The sequence below is a fragment of the Myodes glareolus genome, chromosome 5 (assembly GCF_982192425.1).
Source record: "Myodes glareolus chromosome 5, mMyoGla1.1, whole genome shotgun sequence".
Classification (NCBI taxonomy): domain Eukaryota; kingdom Metazoa; phylum Chordata; class Mammalia; order Rodentia; family Cricetidae; genus Myodes; species Myodes glareolus.
In genome coordinates this window covers 33546108-33564984 of record NC_142030.1, presented here as the reverse complement: position 1 = coordinate 33564984, position 18877 = coordinate 33546108, and the positions used below count along the sequence as shown (strand labels likewise).

General features: G+C 38.0%; 1 protein-coding gene across 3 annotated transcripts in view; it reads right to left on the bottom strand.

Moving 5' to 3' along the window:
* The window catches only part of Parg (poly(ADP-ribose) glycohydrolase), a 98820-nt gene that overhangs the window by 19723 nt on the left and 60220 nt on the right, over window positions 1-18877 (bottom strand). For all 3 annotated transcript variants that reach the window (XM_048421409.3, XM_048421411.3, XM_048421410.3), the window contains 3 exons: window positions 15112-15259; window positions 5554-5632; window positions 2713-2821 (listed from right to left, as the gene is read on the bottom strand). In XM_048421409.3, coding sequence (XP_048277366.1) covers window positions 2713-2821; window positions 5554-5632; window positions 15112-15259 — 336 coding nt within the window. The remainder of the gene's footprint in view (window positions 1-2712; window positions 2822-5553; window positions 5633-15111; window positions 15260-18877) is intronic.

The window sequence follows — 18877 nt, the reverse complement described above, 5'->3', positions numbered from 1 at the left end:
AGACCACTTGAGCCTGGGAGTTCAAGAACTCCTGTGTGGCATAGCAGTACATCTCAAGAGGAGGAAAGAACTCTGACTTCATGGAAAGTGCTAAGTGGAATGCCTAGTACACATTAAATAACCATTTCTTTACCTTTACTGCTGTTGGTTATATTAATCGAAAAACAATTGCAGTTGACTGAAAAGGATCTTTTTGTAAGTCAAAAGTGAGACTTAACTGCATATTGACATAAATATTGGCAGATGGAAAACCAACACAAAACTGGGTCACTGTATTTAACAAAAGACAGCACATCTGTTTATCAGCTGTCTTCTTTGCTCTAGCTGGCACTGGACTAACTAGGATTTACTTAGTATTTAAAAATATCTAGAAAGTGGTTAATTTGTAATGTTCTGAGAAAACAGATACAATTTCTAAGATATTTAATTTATGCTTAATTATTATCAAGTCATCTGAAAAATTCTTCTGAAATACTTCCATAAGGCAGTCAGTGTGCCAGTCACAACTGACCTGAATGAAACATAATTCCCCTGTTGTAAGGTGATTTCAAGTTCATTCTTTGTATATAGAGTGTATCTTATAAGCACTCTATATTCTATAGAAGCAGTTCTCTGATGTAGGATGTCCTTCTGTATGCTGTGACTATGTGTTTCTCTTATTGGTTGATGAATAAAGCTGTTTCAGCCAATGATCAGGCAGAATACAGCTAAATAGGAAATCTAAACAAAGATGGGGAGAGAAGGAAGGTGGAGTAAAGGAGATACCATGTAGCTGCTAGAAAAGTGAGATGCCAGAGCATCACCAGTAAGCCACAAGCACGTGGTGATACATAGATTAATAGAAATGGGTTAATTTAAAAGAGAGAGCTAGCCAGTAAGAAGCCCAAGCCATTGACCAAACAATTGTAACTGATATTAAGTCTCAGAATGATATTAAGCCTCTATCATAAAACATCTTAGACTGGAAGGCAATTGCTTCAAGGTGAAAATTTAGAACAGTAAAAACAAGTTATATTTATCTTTGTTGTTGTTGTTTGTTTTGGAATATCAGGGATGTAATCCAGGGCCTCACACATGCTAGGCAAGTACTATACCATTAAGTTACACACTAGCCCAGAGCATTTAAAATGTACACAATGACCTATGAAATAGACTCCTCAGTGCCAGCCTGACCTGCAGTGTCAGGAAAGCAGAGGAGAACTGTTAGCATACAGAAGAATGGGCTTTCTTCACAGCTGTACTCAGGAGACTCATTTTAAACAAATTTCAAAACTGACATCTGCTAGACAGGTTCAACTCTGCTGGCAACATATTATTGAAACACTTTATGAGATTTATTTAAGAACACTAAACAGCTGGGTGGTGGTAGTGCACACTTTTAATCCTAGCACTCGGGAGGCAGAGGCAGAGGCAGGTGGATTTCTATAAGTTCGAGGCCAACCTGGTCTACAAGAGCTAGCTCCAGGACAGGACAAGACAGGCTCCAAACCCCATCTCAAAAAAACAAAAACCAAACAAACAATCAAAAACCAACAACAACAACAAAAAACCCAAAACCCAAAAACCCATTAAACATTCAAACAACCTAATAAGTTGTATTTTAGAAAACAATTTTACCAATAAATTAGCTGTTCAAATGGCCCAGGAAATAAAATCAAATTCTATTTTAAATGCTTACTAAGCTTTAAGGGCTGGAAAATCGTGGTGGCTTGTCTCTAACCAGGCTGAGTTCACTGTTGAGTTTCTGCACAGGTAGCCAGGCTAAACCAGAAAACCTGTTACCTTAATAAATAACACACTAACCAAAATCCTACACTGGCAGGAATAAAGAAGAGTCTGCAGAACAGAGTTAATTTCCTTGGCTTTGAGAGTAATTTGAGGAACTAAAGAACATCTTAGTTGTTTTTCTTAGGCTCCAAATGCACAGAATAGAATCAGCACTCTATTTCATGAGGGAATATATTCATTATAGAACACAGTAGTGAAGATTTGAACAAACGAGGTATAGCTCACTTTTTATTTGAGATAGCAAAAGAAAAAAATGATTAGGCAGAACTATACATCATAGACTATCACAGTTTCATTAAATATGTCAGATTACTAAACCAATAAGTAACATGTTTACTGTTCAAGATAAGAACATAATTTGTGAGGTTTTAAAATATGCTTTGATCCTGATATCTGTGCACCTTATAGAGAAAAAGTCATGTGACCGACGCAAAACAAAAATACCAAAACATATCCACAGCTTACTCCTTTTACTCCTTTCTCTCTCTCTCTCTCTCTCTATATATATATATATACACACACACACACACATATATACACGCACAGTGTATATATACAGTGTATATATATTTATATAAATATATATATATATATATATATATATATATATATATATATATATATATATATATATATATATTTACAGTGATAATGTTCTGAAGCCACTAAAAGTACCTGAGGAGATAAATGCATGTGTGGGTTTAACACTAAGCAACAGTCTATCTGGCAACACTGGCCAGTAATCAAACAATTACAAAATGGAAAGTACATCTTGTACAAGCTGACAGAACTATTAAATCAGAGGAGCTAAGAGCAGATGCACTGACACTGTAAGAATTACCAGAAAGCATTAATTTCAGCATTAATAAAATGGCAGTAAATAGATGACAGCTGCCAGATGAACTCAGAAATAAGGTTACTGGCCTTGTTAAGCTCACGTCTCATTTTCTCAGGCACAAACTGATCGAGGTAGCGTCGGAAGTGAAGTGCATCAATGGCAACGATCTCTGTGCAGCGTCGCTGCCAGTCGTCCCTGTGAAGGGACACAAAGGGAAGAGAGATAAGGAACAGGGAGAATCCTTCAAATAAGACCCTTGTAGGAGTCATGTTGTTGACATTTTGGCAGTGTTACGATATTAAAAACAAACAAACCATAATTACAGGTCCCAGCAAAGCAGGACAGGAAACCATTAAAGTTTTAGATTCAGAGGTATGCATATTGCAGACTATTGAGCAGTAAAATGAAAAATCAAGAGACAACATGAGGTGACATATTGTAAACAAGTACATCATTTACAGTGAGCCTCAGAGGTCAAAGGATTTGGGAGAAAACAAAAGGAATATTGGTCTTTGTTTTCCCCTAATACCACAGACATAGCATTTACTCTGCTTTTGTTTCCAGAGATCTGTACTAAATCACTGGTGTGATTACCCATACTGCACAAGAAATAATCCTGAGAAGTCAAATGTCATAAAAAATATGTACTCATACCTACTGTGCAACTGTCAGCTACAAAAACTCTCTGGAAAAACTCACAGAAGCAGACAAGATACACTGCCCACAGAAATGAAGGCCTACCTGAGGTGATGAGTTTGGAAACCCAGCAAATTGAAAACAGATCATCAGCTAATAAGCTTGCATGTATTGGTAGCCAAGCAGGTTTTTATACTAAAGATAGGAAACCTCAGAGCTAGTCTGGGTAATTATGGAGATCACACAGAAAACTGTTTCACCACAGGTATATGAGGCTTAGTTAGCTTCAGCTATCAACGTAATACACGTGGATACATCCCCCCACTGGATTGGTTGGTGGACCATTTTCTTAATTGCTAATTGATATACAAGGACCTCTAGGTTCCTGCCTCAAGTTTCCCTTTGCTTCCCTTGATGATGAACTATAAACTGTGAGCCAACTAAATAAACCCCCTTTTACCACACCAGAGAACTCAGATAAGAACATATTTTATAAAATAAAAAGAAACTACAGCCCAGACTTGACAGTAGGACTGTGACATAGATACAGGTGCCTCCTTTTGCCAGAATGCTTTTTTTATTATTATTATTAAAAACGAACACAAAATGATCTTCCTCCCCAACTGGCGTAGTAAGGTTTCTATATCATTTAGTGAGTAAGCATAGATACTAACATATGAAGTCTATTTCAAGAAGAAAGGGAACAGCAGCAGCAATATTCACCGCAGACTTTGCTGTCAACTAGTATGTGGTATTAGGCAAATTGTCCCAACATACATTTCCCCATGCATCTGATAACATGGAGCATTTAAGGACAGCTAAGTGATAGTCAAAGGCTCAAATTCCAATTACAAATCATTCTAAGTTTGGGACTGGAAGTTAACCTCTATAGCTTAGAGACAAAGAGCTGCAAAACTATGCCCTGATGGTTTTTGCCTCAAACTTGAATTTTTATTCTTCTTTTTGATGTCTGGGACATGACAATAGTGTTTTGCCTTCCAAAAAAAAATTATGATGCTAAATTTAAAAATAATTTAAATGTAGTCACCACATAATGGGGGAGACAATGCCTCCTGACCTAGACATCTTATGCCACCAAGTAAAACCTCCAGTGCCAGAAATGGGTTAGAGGTCGTTGAGTTGTTGGCTAAAGGGTCCCATAGACTCCCCACAAACATACAGGCTGTTGCTGAGGACAACATTTACTTATGTCATCAATCATGGAGAAATCAAGCTGGTGTCCAACTAGGAGCTTCACCCTTACTGACTAGTGATCATGGTGCTGGAAAGTGCTCTGCACACGATCTGAGGAGTAAAGTAATCATCAATATTGCCCGGCTACAAACCCTGCGACCTGCAACAGCAACCTGCCTGCAAGATATATATTGGTACAGCAGTGGCAGAAATGTTACAGGATCAACCAGTCACTTTCTGACTGGATTTAAGGCCCACTCCATGAAATGGAGCCTAGAGTTGACATGACGCCACTAAAGTGGCCAAGAACCTGAGACCAGATATGTCACAGGCCTCGGGGAAAATCTACTATTATTATTCTGCTAAAGGAACAGAACAATAAAATTACTCCTAATGACACATTACTATACCCGTAGATCAGTGCTTTGCTCAAACCTTATCAGAGAAGCCGCTCCTTTCAGTGCATGGTAATTAACATAGGAAACCCCCAACTGGACAACCTGCAGTGAGTAAGAGACTTTGGAACACTCAGTCCCAAATGGGATGTCTTCAACAAACCCCTCTCAAATCTCAGGGATCTATATAGAAATGGAGCCAGAACTGATGAATGACTTCAAGAAAACTGTTTTCCAGAGACAGAAGGATTGAAAAACATATGAACTCACAGAAATTGTCATTATATATATATGACCACAAACTCAAATCAGACAAAATCCCAGCAGTGAGAAGGGGAGGTGGACACAAAGTCCTTACCCTCATCAAGAACTGTTTGCAACTGATGCCTGCTGAGAATGAGAAAATCAGTTTTCTTTGATGGAGTGTTACTGGTCTATCAGCTACCTATGACCTATGCGCAGTAGTAGCTGACAAACAGAAGTGGACTTCATGGGTTTTTGTTGTTTTTGTGGGCTTTAGAGAGAGAGAGAGAGAGAGAGAGAGAGAAAGTTGGGTAGGTAAAAGGAGAAAGCATATGATCAAAATATACTGTATAAAAATATTTTAAATGAAAAAAATTAATTTCTGGAAAGTGCAGAGCACCAGAGTCACATATACTTCTTCAGTTTCAGTCACACAACACTAAAATCAGAAACACTCACTTTTCACTCCCATCTTCATGACTCCGGGCCCAACGGTAAGTTTCAGCATAGCCTGTATATTCACTGTACTGTTCAGTACCTGCAACAAATAGTCTATTAATGGTGAAAGCATTCTTCCAAAAGTGCTCAATAAGGTGAGAGTACCGTTCCTTTCTTCCCTTTTCCTTTTCGGTATCTTGAGACAGGGTCTCTACACAGCCCTGGCTGTCCTGGACTCACTACACAGAGCAGACTGGAGAGCACTGATCTTTCTACTTAGCACTGTGCCCGAAGGATAAGCTAGGCCATGAGCCCACACCCTTTTCCTGCTGTCACCAGTGCAATAAACACAAGAAAAGTAATAAAAGACGTAAATAATGGAAAACATATAAGCAGGGTTGCGGAAGTAGGTCCATGGTAGAGCATGAATAGGCCCTGGGTTTGACCCCAACACAAAATAACACAAAGATAAAGTAAAATGTAAAACTGTCTTGCAAATGTCACCATTGTTTATACAGCAAATCCCAAGGAATTGCTGAGAGTGGAAAGAGAGTAGGAAAAACTCATAACTAGGAGTTAAATCAAAGATGTCTCTCTCTATACACCAGCAGCAAATAATGAGAAAACAAAACATCAAACATCCATTAAGCAGTGACAAAAACTCAAACATCCATTAAGCAGTGACAAAACCCACAAATTATCCCTGAGTAAACTAAGTAACAGATGTAGAATACTAAAGATAAAAAAAGACCCAAACAGATAGAGAAATAGAACATTCCTTTGAAGTAGAAAATTCAATATTATCACAAGGTTAATTCTTGATCTATATATCCATCCAAACAACCTTTTCTTCTGACCGACCACATCCCCCACACCCCTTTCCTGACTCAGGGTATTGTTATAGTGCCCAGACTGGACTTAAACTCCTAAGGTCAAGTGAGTTTTACACAACAGCCTCTAAGTAGCTGGGGCTACAGGTAAAGCAGCACATGTTTAAAAAACACTAATTAAACTGGGTGTGGTTGTGCCATGACTTCATGGTCATCAAAGAAAAAAATGGAAAAACAAAATAAAACAAAAGAAACAAAAAACAAAATCTGGAGTGTTCAACTATCTGAATTCAACAGTTTCTAGATTTTGGCCTAAAAACAGATGTGAGAAAAACCTATGAAACAAAACAGAGGCTATAGGCCACCTGACTGTCAGTAAAGAAAGCTATAATAAAGCATCCAGGAAACTAATACTGTTGGAACACATAGATATTCATATAAAAATAAAGACCCAGACTGCTACCTCATGTTATGAATACACATTTGAGACGGAGGAGCGACATAAACATAAAACTATAAAATTCCCAGAGAAAACGGGAGGAGACACCCTAACCTCAGCATGAACAGTGGGGGCTGGGACATCAGGAGTTCAAGCTGGGCATCATAAGACCCCATCTCAAAAACAAGCTTACACAGGAGAACAGCTTTACTGCATTTAGCCAAAGATTTCTTTAACTGAATAAAGAAATGCAGTGACCACAAAACTTACAAATGAAACAAAAGCTACACGGGACCAACATTCAACAGTCAGTGTCAGGAAAACCAGATGTAGGGGAAAGGCACCCACATGACAAGCGTCTCACAAAGGATCTGTATTCAGAATAGGTGATGAGGTCTCAATAACAAAAACAAGCAGGAGCTAAGGAACTAGAGTTTAGTGACAGAGCCCTTTCCAGCAATTGTAAGCCCCATGTTTAGACCCTAGTTCAGCAAAATGACACAAAATAAGTTAAAAAAAACCCACACAACTTAATTTACAAAAATGGACAGAAATCATGAACATACATCTCATATCGGAAGTATACAGTTGACTAACAATTATGAAACAATGTTTAATATTATCAGTCATTAGCGATCACACTAAAACCACAGTGAGGTACTGTAATAAATCTCAATGTATGGCTAAAATAAAAGTGGCCACAATAAGGGTTAGGTGTGGTGCACATTATTTTTGATCCCTGTACTTGGAAGGCCCACGCAGGTCACCCAGAGTTACATAGCGAGGCCCTGTCTCAAACAACAACAAGGCACACTAAGGGCTGACAAGGAAATAGAATGAACAGAAGTCTTGTATACTTCTGGTGAAACAACATGGCACAATAATTCTGAAAAATAGCCTGGCAATTTCTTATAAAATTAAACATGAACAGTTTGATCTGGAAATGTCATTTGTAGGTATTTATCTAACAGAAAAAAAAAACCAGTGTACCAATAAAAACTGTACAGAAGGGGCCAGAGGGATGGCTCAATGGTTAAGAGCACTGGTTGTTCGTCTAGAAGACTCAGATTCAATTTGTAACACCCACATAGCATCTCACAACCATCTGTAACTCCAGTTCTAGGGCACCAGTGCCCTCTCCTGGCCTTGACAGGCAGCAGGCATACAAAAGGACAGACATAGATTTAGGTGAAACACCCAAACACATGAAATAAAAATGAATTCATCTTAAGGAAAAATTGCTCAGAAGAATGCTCATAGCAGTTTTACTCATGATAGTTGCATATCAGTCACAGACCAACCACAGGACCAGAAGGAATGAGACCCCTATATGAATAGATTACCACAAGAACTAGGTTCACATGACTGTGGGGATGAATAAGCAGGTTTAATAAGCAGGCTGGGACTCTTAGACATGGGCAGCAGTAGCTGTCCACAGAAGGATTCCTTCTGGGAAGACTGCCTTTTAACTGACCAAACCAAACCCTCACAGATTAAGGCAAACAATCTCCCTTCTTAAGTGTTAACTACTATAGACTTAATCACAGCCACAAATTATCTTCACAGCAACATATGAATTCAGTGTTTGACTGAATACATGGGGGCTGTGGTTGAGCCAAGCTAACATATACCCATTATAACCTGGCCTGGTACTGTGTCATATGGAAGCTGGAAGACCACAAGTATGGGGCTACCTAGACTATAGAATGAGACTTTCTGAAAACAAACAAACAAATAAACAAACAAGAAAAAAGAAGGGAGGTCCCAAAGACTAAACAGTCCGAAAGTAAATTAACAAGAAAATACAAAGCCAGTGGGGCTCACACAGAGCGGTGGATGCTACTTAGTATAAAGCATAGAGCCAGTACACACCCAAAATCACAAGTTTAGGTAGGTGGATTCACTAGTCTCGAGGAACTATATGATGAAATATTTAGGAGTAAAAGGGACCAATATCTCTAACACACTCTTAAATATTTGAGGGAAAGGGAGAAGAAAAAAATGTAAGCTGCTAAATTTGACAAAGACTATGGGAAGCTGGTATGGTGATATGCACCTGTAATCCTAACTCAGGAATCTAAGGCATAAAGATCATGAATTCAAGGATAGCCTGAGTTATAAAATAAGACTCCCCCCCAAAAAAACCCCTGAGAATTCAATATATTTTTCTTGTGACTACTACAAAAATTTTATTTCTTCCAAATATATTTATATTTATATATTTACATTTATATTTATGCAGCATTATGAAAAGTACTCTATTTGGGGTATATGATTTATAATTTCCCATAATAAAGGTTAAATACTACAATTTCCAACTTATTGTTTAGCACACTGCCTCTTAAAATAATTTTAAAGTAATTTTTATCTTAATTGCCATAAATTTTGAATTTTTTATGCTGCAAACCAAGAAAATTCTAATGGTCTTGCTATTTCTTGTGAAGAGCCTTCCTAGACTGTGGTACAGCTGGATGTTCTCGTGTGTACAACAGCCACACGTGCAAGCTTAACAAGTGAAACAGAAAGTGCAGCATTAACTGAAGTTACAACAGTAAGTTCAGAAATGCTCTGCATGGACTACATAATGGACTCAGACGCTCACATTTGTAGTCAGGCACAGTAGCTCAGAAGACAGAGGCAAGGCTGGGACTGAGCGCTGCTTGGATGACACTGTAAGACCATGTCTCAGGAAAGGAAAGCAGATCTTCAAAGATAGCACACTGTGGTGAAAAAGCACCACACTGACATTAGGAAACATGGGACCCCAAGAGACGCTTCACTGGTCATGTGACCTTGGCTAACCAGCATCATCTGAAACTATGGGTTATTAATAGTTGCTTATTGTTTTACCTCATGGGATCACTTAGAAAACCAAGTAAGACAAATTAAAACTCCTTTAAAACCATGTCAATATGAACTTAACTTTGCAAAGCACTAGAGGAAACAGCATTAGCAATAACACTGTCTGGTCTACTGTCTAAAGGGAACTGAGAGCTAGCCAGGAACACTCTTCTGTTTTCTGCCTAGCAGTAGACAAGCCTCACTTTTCCTGTTTAAAACCAAAACAAACAAACAAACCACCCTTGCCTACTTTGATCTCTTAATTTAAAATTGAAATGGTTGAAGACTATAAAATAGCAATTTTATGTTTCTGTCCCAGTGAGGACACTGCCAGCCTTCTTCTCACAGAGGCGGAGGGCAGATATAGCTCCTTGGCGATGCGGAAATAAATGTTTCCTTCTGCTCTAAGCAAATTAAACCTGAGGTTTTCTAGGTAGGCAAGCGATAAATCACTGTCTTTTAAAAAATGAATGCTTTTAATGTATTTCAAATTCAAACTTATTAATGAGCAGTGATGGACATGTAAAAGGGAACAGTGGGAAAAGCCATGGTCTGTAACAATTCAGGCGAGGCAGACCTTCACTGAAGGAAAAACCTTTTAAGTGTTCATGGCAGCATTATGAGCTTTAGACTTAGTAAGAAATATATCTAGCTTCTCTTACTATTAATAGAAGTTTATAGTGAGCTGGGGAAAATATTAGTAAATTAACAAATTCTACTTGGCTGTGGGATAGGCAGTTCACATGAACATCATACACCCTACTCCATTTATCATCATTCATATAGAAGCAATTATGGAGTAGATGCAATGCTCTTGTCTTCAGTATTCACAGCTAGGAAATATTTTGTAAAGATAAGCAGCATAAAAACATTTGATTTCTAAATACTCTGGAAAACTCCAAATGAACTCAGATCTCTCTCAACAGTCTAGAGACATTAACAATGGGTTATTTCTGTAGGGATGGTGCCCGGACTTTCGATCTCATCAAGATGGCACTGAATCCTTAACCATGGTTTACTTTTGGTTAGTCTTAGCACTTCTGCTGACCAAGTAGACACCCGTGTAGACATTCCTGATGGTCTGATTCACTGTTAGGAGGGTCTTATGCTCACTGATTCACCTCTGGGAGGGTCCCATGTAAATTACTACTCTACTCATGAAGTTTCATCTGTAGGCATGTGTAGGCATCTGCGGTATGTGCTCACCAAACAGAGCAAGAAGAAAAAACACTGTAGAGCCCCTCAACACTTTCTACTGAAGCTATCTGGAAGATGTTTAATTCTTTCACTCCATTCACACTTACCAAAAGGTCTCAACTCAGCTACTATGGGTGAATCACAGCAAACGGAAATAACACTGAATAAAAGTATTTGCCTGTTTGCATGACCTATTTCATATTCACTTAAAAGTCTGATAGCAACCAGATGCCCCACACTGATGACAAATTTAATTTATTTCCAATTTCTCAAAACTCTTCTACAGATTCAGGCAGCACAGTCACAGCCATTAGGTCACTGAGCTTAGCTGCATCACTGAAGGAATGGAATTGATCAGGCAGATAAATTGCAGTGCATGGTTAAGAGTCTCCTAAGAAGGGGGATGGCAGAAGTCCAGATACAAAATAGATGATGAAATGGTCATTTCCATTAAGGGAACATCACATCACAGATATTAATTAGGAAGCACTGTAATAAAGTTAAGTGCATGTGGGGGAAAATGCTGAGTTAAAAGTCACCCCAAGTGTCCTTAGCTTGAGGTCATCACCAATCTGAAGACAGTCACAGATTTGCTATTTTCCACTCCCTTTCCAATTGCTGCAGCTAAGTCAGATCATAGACAATCCCAGAGGGATTCTTTTTCAGGAGACAAGCTATCTTCAGGGGAGAGTGATGAAGCCAAGAGGGAGAGAGACAGAGACACATTCTAATGTTTTCCTTCTAATATTCTCAGGGAAAGTGATGTCCCTTATTTACTATAAAATTAATAGCAGATAAGATTCTTTTCATACCATAAGAGAATTAAAGGGAAAAAAAAACTAGCTTTGGATTTAAATGCTCAGCATTTTACCAAGGTTTATTAATCTATGTTTTTTAAAGATGAAAATTCTTTTTGGAAATTGATGGGATATTTCGTTGCTAGTCTTCAGTTCAAATCCTCTGAATACTAAAAATACTTAAAATTTGTCATTGTTATAAATAAGTAATGGGAACACTAACAGCCGGGACTTCCAGAGTTCATGTAAAGAGCACAGTACAAGTATTCAAACAGTTTAGTTGCCAACAGTGGGTATTCACCAGTCCTTCCCCCACTTTTTGTCCTGTAATCTGTGCACTCTCACCTCCCCTATGGTAACTTCCTCACCTTCACCCATCTTATGTTCCTATACGATGATCAGCAACTACAGACAGTCAAGCACTATGGGAGCTGACAATGCTGAGAACAAACGGGTGTATCTTTCCAGTTCAATACAATTTTGGAAACAACTTCAGAATTATAGAAATTCTTCATGTTATTAACTTAAAAGTCACAAACTAAGAATCTGTCTAAGAGAAATAAATTCCTTTGCTGAGATTCTAATTTTAATTTTGCACATAAGCTACATAAATTTTGTTGCTTGCTTTACCTTACCAAACCATGAGATCATGTGGGTAAGAATGTCTAAACAACATGAAGCCATTCTCCCAAGCAGCAAGATAACTTTAAAACCTTAACTACTATGGAAAGCAGCAACCCAGTAGCCGCTAGAGAAGACACAAGAGTGCTGAAGCTCCTCCAAAGCTCGACTTTCCGAGAACAATCATCAGACCTTTCCCACGGGGAGATCTCACACAGAAGGCTGTCTTGACTTTACAAACCTGGAGCTTGTCCAGTGTGAAAAGCCTAGTGTCCAAGAGCTGTACGAGATCAGCACATGTCCCTGCCTGCTTACCATGGAGACTGTCTAAGGTGGTGGTCACCACATGGGGCAAGCAATAGACTAACCAAAGCATCCAAGAAAAGCTGACAACAAGATGTCAACAAGGAGCTTAGGAAAATTCTGGCACATTCCTGGGAGCGCAGAACACTATGTGCAACAAATACCCAGGAAAAACCGGAGCTTTCCCTACTGCCCAACCTTGAAGCTTTATGGAAGTGGCAAGGTATGGAAGCAGTCATCAAGGACCTATTGGAAGGCTGATGGTGCCAGCAATGCACACAGAGCACTTCAGCAAAGTGGGATCTAAGAAATCTGTACATTCATCAGCTAACCACCAAAAAACTGAACAGAAACCTCTGTGACAATAGTCAAGAAACAGTACAGATTCCACAGAATTTGTTCAGGAAAGGAAGTAAGCAATCCAAGCTATTAACAATAATTCTGATTGGGAAATAATTTCTAGGGTTGCCATATTATTTAAAATATTCATATCTCATTATCAACTACAACAGGACCACAGACCTGTGCAAAGAATGAGACAAGTGTGCCCCATATCCAGGAATATGTAGTCAACAGTAAACCAGTAAACTGATGCTGATTTAGTAGAAAAACGCAAACATATCTTAAATATGTTGAAAGAACTGAAAAGAACCATGTCTTACTTAGTACTAAAGCAAAGTAAGTATGAGAATGATAATTCTCACAAATATATTAGGGCCTGCCAGTGAGTAAAAGTACGGGCCATCAAACCTGACAACCTGAATTTGATCCCCATAACCCATAGTGGAAAGAGATATCTGATTTCTGAAAATTGTCCTCTGATCTCCAAACCATACTGTGGCAAGTACATACAAAATAAATAACTAAAATGATAAAAAATTAAAAAATAGAAAAATTCTTTTAAAAGACACTTTAATATAAAGACAAACGGGGGAGGGCAGAAAAGAAATTCTGGAATTGAAAAGTACAATAACAGAAATAAAAAATTCACTAGAAGAATTTAAGAGCAAATTACAACTGATAAATGAACCAGTGAATTAGACCAAAAATCAAAATTAGACCAAAAATCAATTGAGTCTGAAGAAGAGAAAAAACAAATAATGAAGAAAATGAACAGAGGTCCAGAGACTAGTACACTACTAAGTGTACCAACATTTATATATATGGAGAGAAAAGAATATTTTAAGACATAAGAGCCCTAGGGCTGGGGTTTGGCCCAACTGGTAAAAAGATTGCTAGAAAGAGCTCCTGTAATCCCATCCTGGTGCTGGGGAGGACAAACAAGAGGACTTCAGAGGCTTACTGGCTAGGCAGCCTAGCCTAATGAGTGAGCCGCAGATCAATGTCAGGCAGTCAGAAAGGAGGTAGAGAGCGCTCCTGAGGACAACATCCAAGGCTGTCCTCTAGCTCTCACATGCATATGAGCACATATGTAAATGCACCCCTTACATCTGTACCTGCACAACACAAACAAACATTACATAAGACATGACGGTCAAACAGTTAATAAATTTGATGACAAAAATAGATCTAAGCATTCCAGAAGCTCAATGAATTACAAGTAAAGTAAAATCAAAGAGATCCATACCCAGAGAAATCCTAATAAAACTTAAAAAACAAAGACTCCTACGAGAAAAACAAAGGGGAAAATCAAATACTCTCTTGAAGGTTGTCTGAAAATTATCAGAGGTCAAGAGTACGACACCAAGACCAGAGCTCAGTCTTAACTTCACCATGCACCTCTCGGCATACACTTTAGCTTTATATACTTCTGATATAAGTCAAAGGGGACACTTTAATAACAATAACCCAAATTCTCCCAACCAAGGAACCACGATCTAATCTAATTTCAAAGCAACAACAGAAAAGAAATTCAGTTTTACAGGCTTAGAAAAAAAAAAAAACAAAAGTCCCAGTAACTGATGAAATGTTTTGTCTTCCTGTAGGTATATTCTTTCAGTCACACACATGAAGGGTGCCACCTGGATATGCCAACAACTAAAAGATGGGGGATAAAATGCATTACTACTCAAGATATTTGTAAGGAAAAAGATAACAATAAAAAAGTATAAATAATAAATTTAAACTACTGAGTCTGGGGCCAGCAAAATGGCTAAGTGAATGGACGTGCCATCAAGTCTGATGGCCTGAGTTCAATCCCTGGAACCCATACTGTAGGAGAGAAACAATACCCCAAGTTGTCCTCTGACTTCCACATGAGCTGGAGGAAGCAAGTGGCCCTCCTCCAACAAATAAAGAAAATTTAATAAAAATAAAATATTGGGGGGCTGGAGAGATGGCTCAGTGGTTAAGAGCATTGCCTGCTCTTCCAGAGGTCCTGAGTTCAATTCCTGGCAACCACATGGTGGCTCACAACCATCTGTAATGAAGCATACACACAGACAGAATACTGTATACATAATAAATACATAATAAATAAATAAATAAATAATTAAAAAAAATATTGGGTCTATTGCTCAAAGAAGAGAAAAGTCTTGTCTGGGCAGCTTTTGGGGATTCTAGACCATTGTGTACACACACTCACACTGACCTGTGATAATAAGACACTCATTGTGATCCAGCACCTCAGTGAAGAGCCGTGAAACAATCAACTCAGGATTGATTAAAAAGCGGATTTCTTCTTGTACAAGTCCTGCACCAGTTACACCACCTCCAACAAAACGATTTGCAAAATCCACCTATTGGAGAAAATGTAGTGTGTAAAACAGTGTCTAGAACACCTACAAACATTACAAAGAAACACTTACTCAATGGGATCAAAATTTTTTCTTTCCTGTGAAAACCAGTCCCCCATCTTCCTAAGGAGTGGCTATAGTTGCTTACAGCTCTTCCTTCTCGGGACAGCTAACACCTCTTCTTTGGGACCTAAACTTCCTAAGAAACCTGGAAAATTGAGCTTTTAGACAAAATATCAATGAAAACCTTATCTGTGTCCTTCTCGTCCTAAATCAAGATTAGTCTTGCTCTGGGATTTCAAGATCATCTCCCTACATCTAGCTACCATTCAACCTCCCTCTGTGTATTTTAAGTGACTTTTATTTCCAGGAGTTGTTTTGCTTCTGTGGAAAAATAAATAAAGGGATAGAATTTTTGTTCCAAATTAAACCCCCAAGTTGAATGAATACTACCAACAATTTCTAAAAATATACCCAATGGAGGGAGGAAATGAAAATCCAGTATAAGAACAAAGATTTAACTCCATTAATATTTGCAATTTAGTCTGTAAGTCTACATCAGCAGTTCTGATTCTGTTCCAGGGTGTGGGCTTGATTCCCGAATGAAGAGCCACGATCCTCAAAGGAGCTCAAGTGACCTGTCACATTACTTCAGTTTTAGAAAGAGTGACCATGTCTTCAATTAGATTATTTAGATTATTCTAAAGAGTTAGATTACACAGATTTACACAAGTTAAATACATTTACCCAAACACACAGGAAAAACAATTTATTACAAACTGTAAGAAATTTTTCAATTATTATAAAATGTAAGATCTCCCAAAACTTGTTCACATTTTCTAAAACAGTAGAAATAAAAATATGAAGATTATTCTACAGATGAATAGGCAAGAATACAAATCTTATGTTCATCAAAAATGTGAAAAGACAAAAATTAATAAAGGGCAACATATTCTTATTTTACCCATAAGATCTTAGAAAGTACTGAAACATACTATTGACAAATTGTTGAAAAAAATACATATTTGGGTTTGTGCACCAGAGTACTATGGAGATTAAAACTCCAGAATAGCTACTTCTCACGTATCTCAATATGGAATGAGTAAAAACTGAGCACAGAGGACAACGCAGCTTTTCAAAAGGAGGCGGCATTCGATCCTGAGTTGGTTGGCCGACTAGGGAAAATGGAAAACCTTGTGAACAACTGTTAGAAAGGACTATAAACAGTGTCCCACTATTCCTGCAATGGACAGGACATCACATGGGAGCTACAGATGATGAGAAGGTGGTCTAGGGTATAGAGGAGTTTGTACTCAAATCTTGAGGTTCTGGGAAAGATTCATTTAGCAACTTGGACCAGGGTTAAGATAACTCAGGGCAGAGTTTTAGTTTCAAGAATACACTAAAAGGATGCATAATTAACAGCAAAGAGGTAGGCAAGGTAACTACTGAATAACTAACAGGCCTCAGGGCTGTGGTAGAGTATAGGGAAGAGAAGAGACCCAGAAAATCCAGAAATGAAATAGACAGCATTTGAGAAATGTGGCTATTATTGTGATGCTTCTATGAATTACAAACAGGATGAGATCAACATAACTTGATTTTTACTGGAATCAGGTACATAACTGAAATAAAAAGGTCCGATTTATCAAACTTATACACTACTTGATAATAATTATGAGAAACACACCACACGATATTATTGTTCACTTTTTGATAAAAAGACCCTTGATAGTCACTACTTGAAAGGTAGACACAGAAATACACTGTGAAAGCAAGAGCTTAAAAAAGAAAAAGAAACCCAAAGTCCAAAAGTACTTATACAGGGCTCTCTGTAACAGGTGGGAAGCCCGCGTCAGTACACGGATGTAAGCTCATGAGTGTCTTTTACTTTTAGCCACTCATTTTCCAAGTCTCTCACTTTAAAGGTACTTGCTCGTACTACTCAGTTTCTGCATTTTGACTTGATGAAAAGAGAAATGATAACACTCCTTACGGAGGTTTTGTTGTTGCCATTCACTATAATATAATTTATTTGCTACATAATGAGCTTTTGGAGCACTGCAATACAATACTCCCTGACCTCCTGAGGAGATGTGGAATGGGTACAAAGAGCAATTAATAAGAGTTAGAAACCTTTATGGAAGTTTTTTAACTTACCAAAACCCCATATTTCATATATAATATAATGCAGGCAAGCGGGAAGAATCTCAACCCTGACTGTTGGTAAATGATTCCTTGTTGAATTGTTCTGTAATAAGAGGTCAGCATTCCTGTGGTGCTAACTAGCAATAGCTTTGCTTAGTTATTAGGTACATTATGCCTCCCTCATTTTATCCAAGACTTTAATGCAGGAAAAAAACACATAAAGAAAGAAATGCAACAGAAAGTGATATTCATTTGAAACAATTTTTAAGCACATTGAAAAATATTTTCTAAGTAGAAAAAAATAAGATAATCAATTTTTCTTCAAATATAAAGAATAGATTACCAATTTAGTTATTTTAAGTGTTTTTGTTTGCAAGTTCAAGGAATCATTGGAAGAATGTGATTTGAGGTAGGAGTGTATGAGGACATGTGAGCACGTGCACTGTGTGTGTGTGTGAGAGAGAGAGAGACAGAGACAGAGAGACAAAGAGAGAGAGAGATCGCACCATGCTACATCTCAGGCAGACCCTGAAAATGCTGCTTTGAACTTGTAGTAATTCTTCTAAATACTGGGATTACAGGATGTGCTACCACATCCATCTGGAAAGTGGTTTAAAACAAATCATAACTGGACAATGAGGAGCATGCCTATAGCCCTGGAACTTAAAAGACTGAGGCAGGGGGATCATAAGGCTGAAAAGTACCTTGGATAATGGAGTGAGTCCAAGGTCACCCTGAGAAACAAATGAGAAGCTGTCTTACAGAACCCAAAATAAATAAACAGCAAAGAGAACATGCTTCTTTTCAGATTTTATTTATAACTATGCCTACATGAAAGACTGTTCTAGAAAGAAATAAGGTTCTTTAGTTACTTTGGAACTTATGTCCTTGACCTCAAATTTCTGCTTCGGACACTCAAATGTTAGGATTACAGCATGTGATTCTTAATTCTCAGATTATGGAAAAAAATTCTCTCAGATTTTGGAAAAAAGTAATGATAGTAACAACTTCATAGCAAGGATTAAGTACTAGACAAGATTACCTGCTTTCAACAGAGAAAAGACAGTACAAATAGCTACAGCATGTGCTCTGAGAGCATTATCTATGGGGAAGAAGCCTGTTTCATCCATCAGTCTTAAATGTCTGCCTCCTACACCCAAACAAGGCTTCTGTTGGCATAAAAACATCTCAAGCTAGTCATGATTTGGGGCAAAAACAAGCCCTTAAAGAAAAAGAACAAAACTGCCTGCTGACAGCTTGTCAAGACCAGGCCCCTGGAAATTCATCCTCTGTCAATTCACAATCAGTGTCTGAACCAAGAGGACTGCTGTTGTCCAGATCTTGGGATTTTTCTGTCAAAAGCTTTTATAACAGGCACATGAGCATACATGGGCAAATAGCAGCTGTCAAAGTGATCTGTTCTGTGTTTTCTTCCATCCTTTTTTGCATTAGACAAATTTAGGAGACAAACAA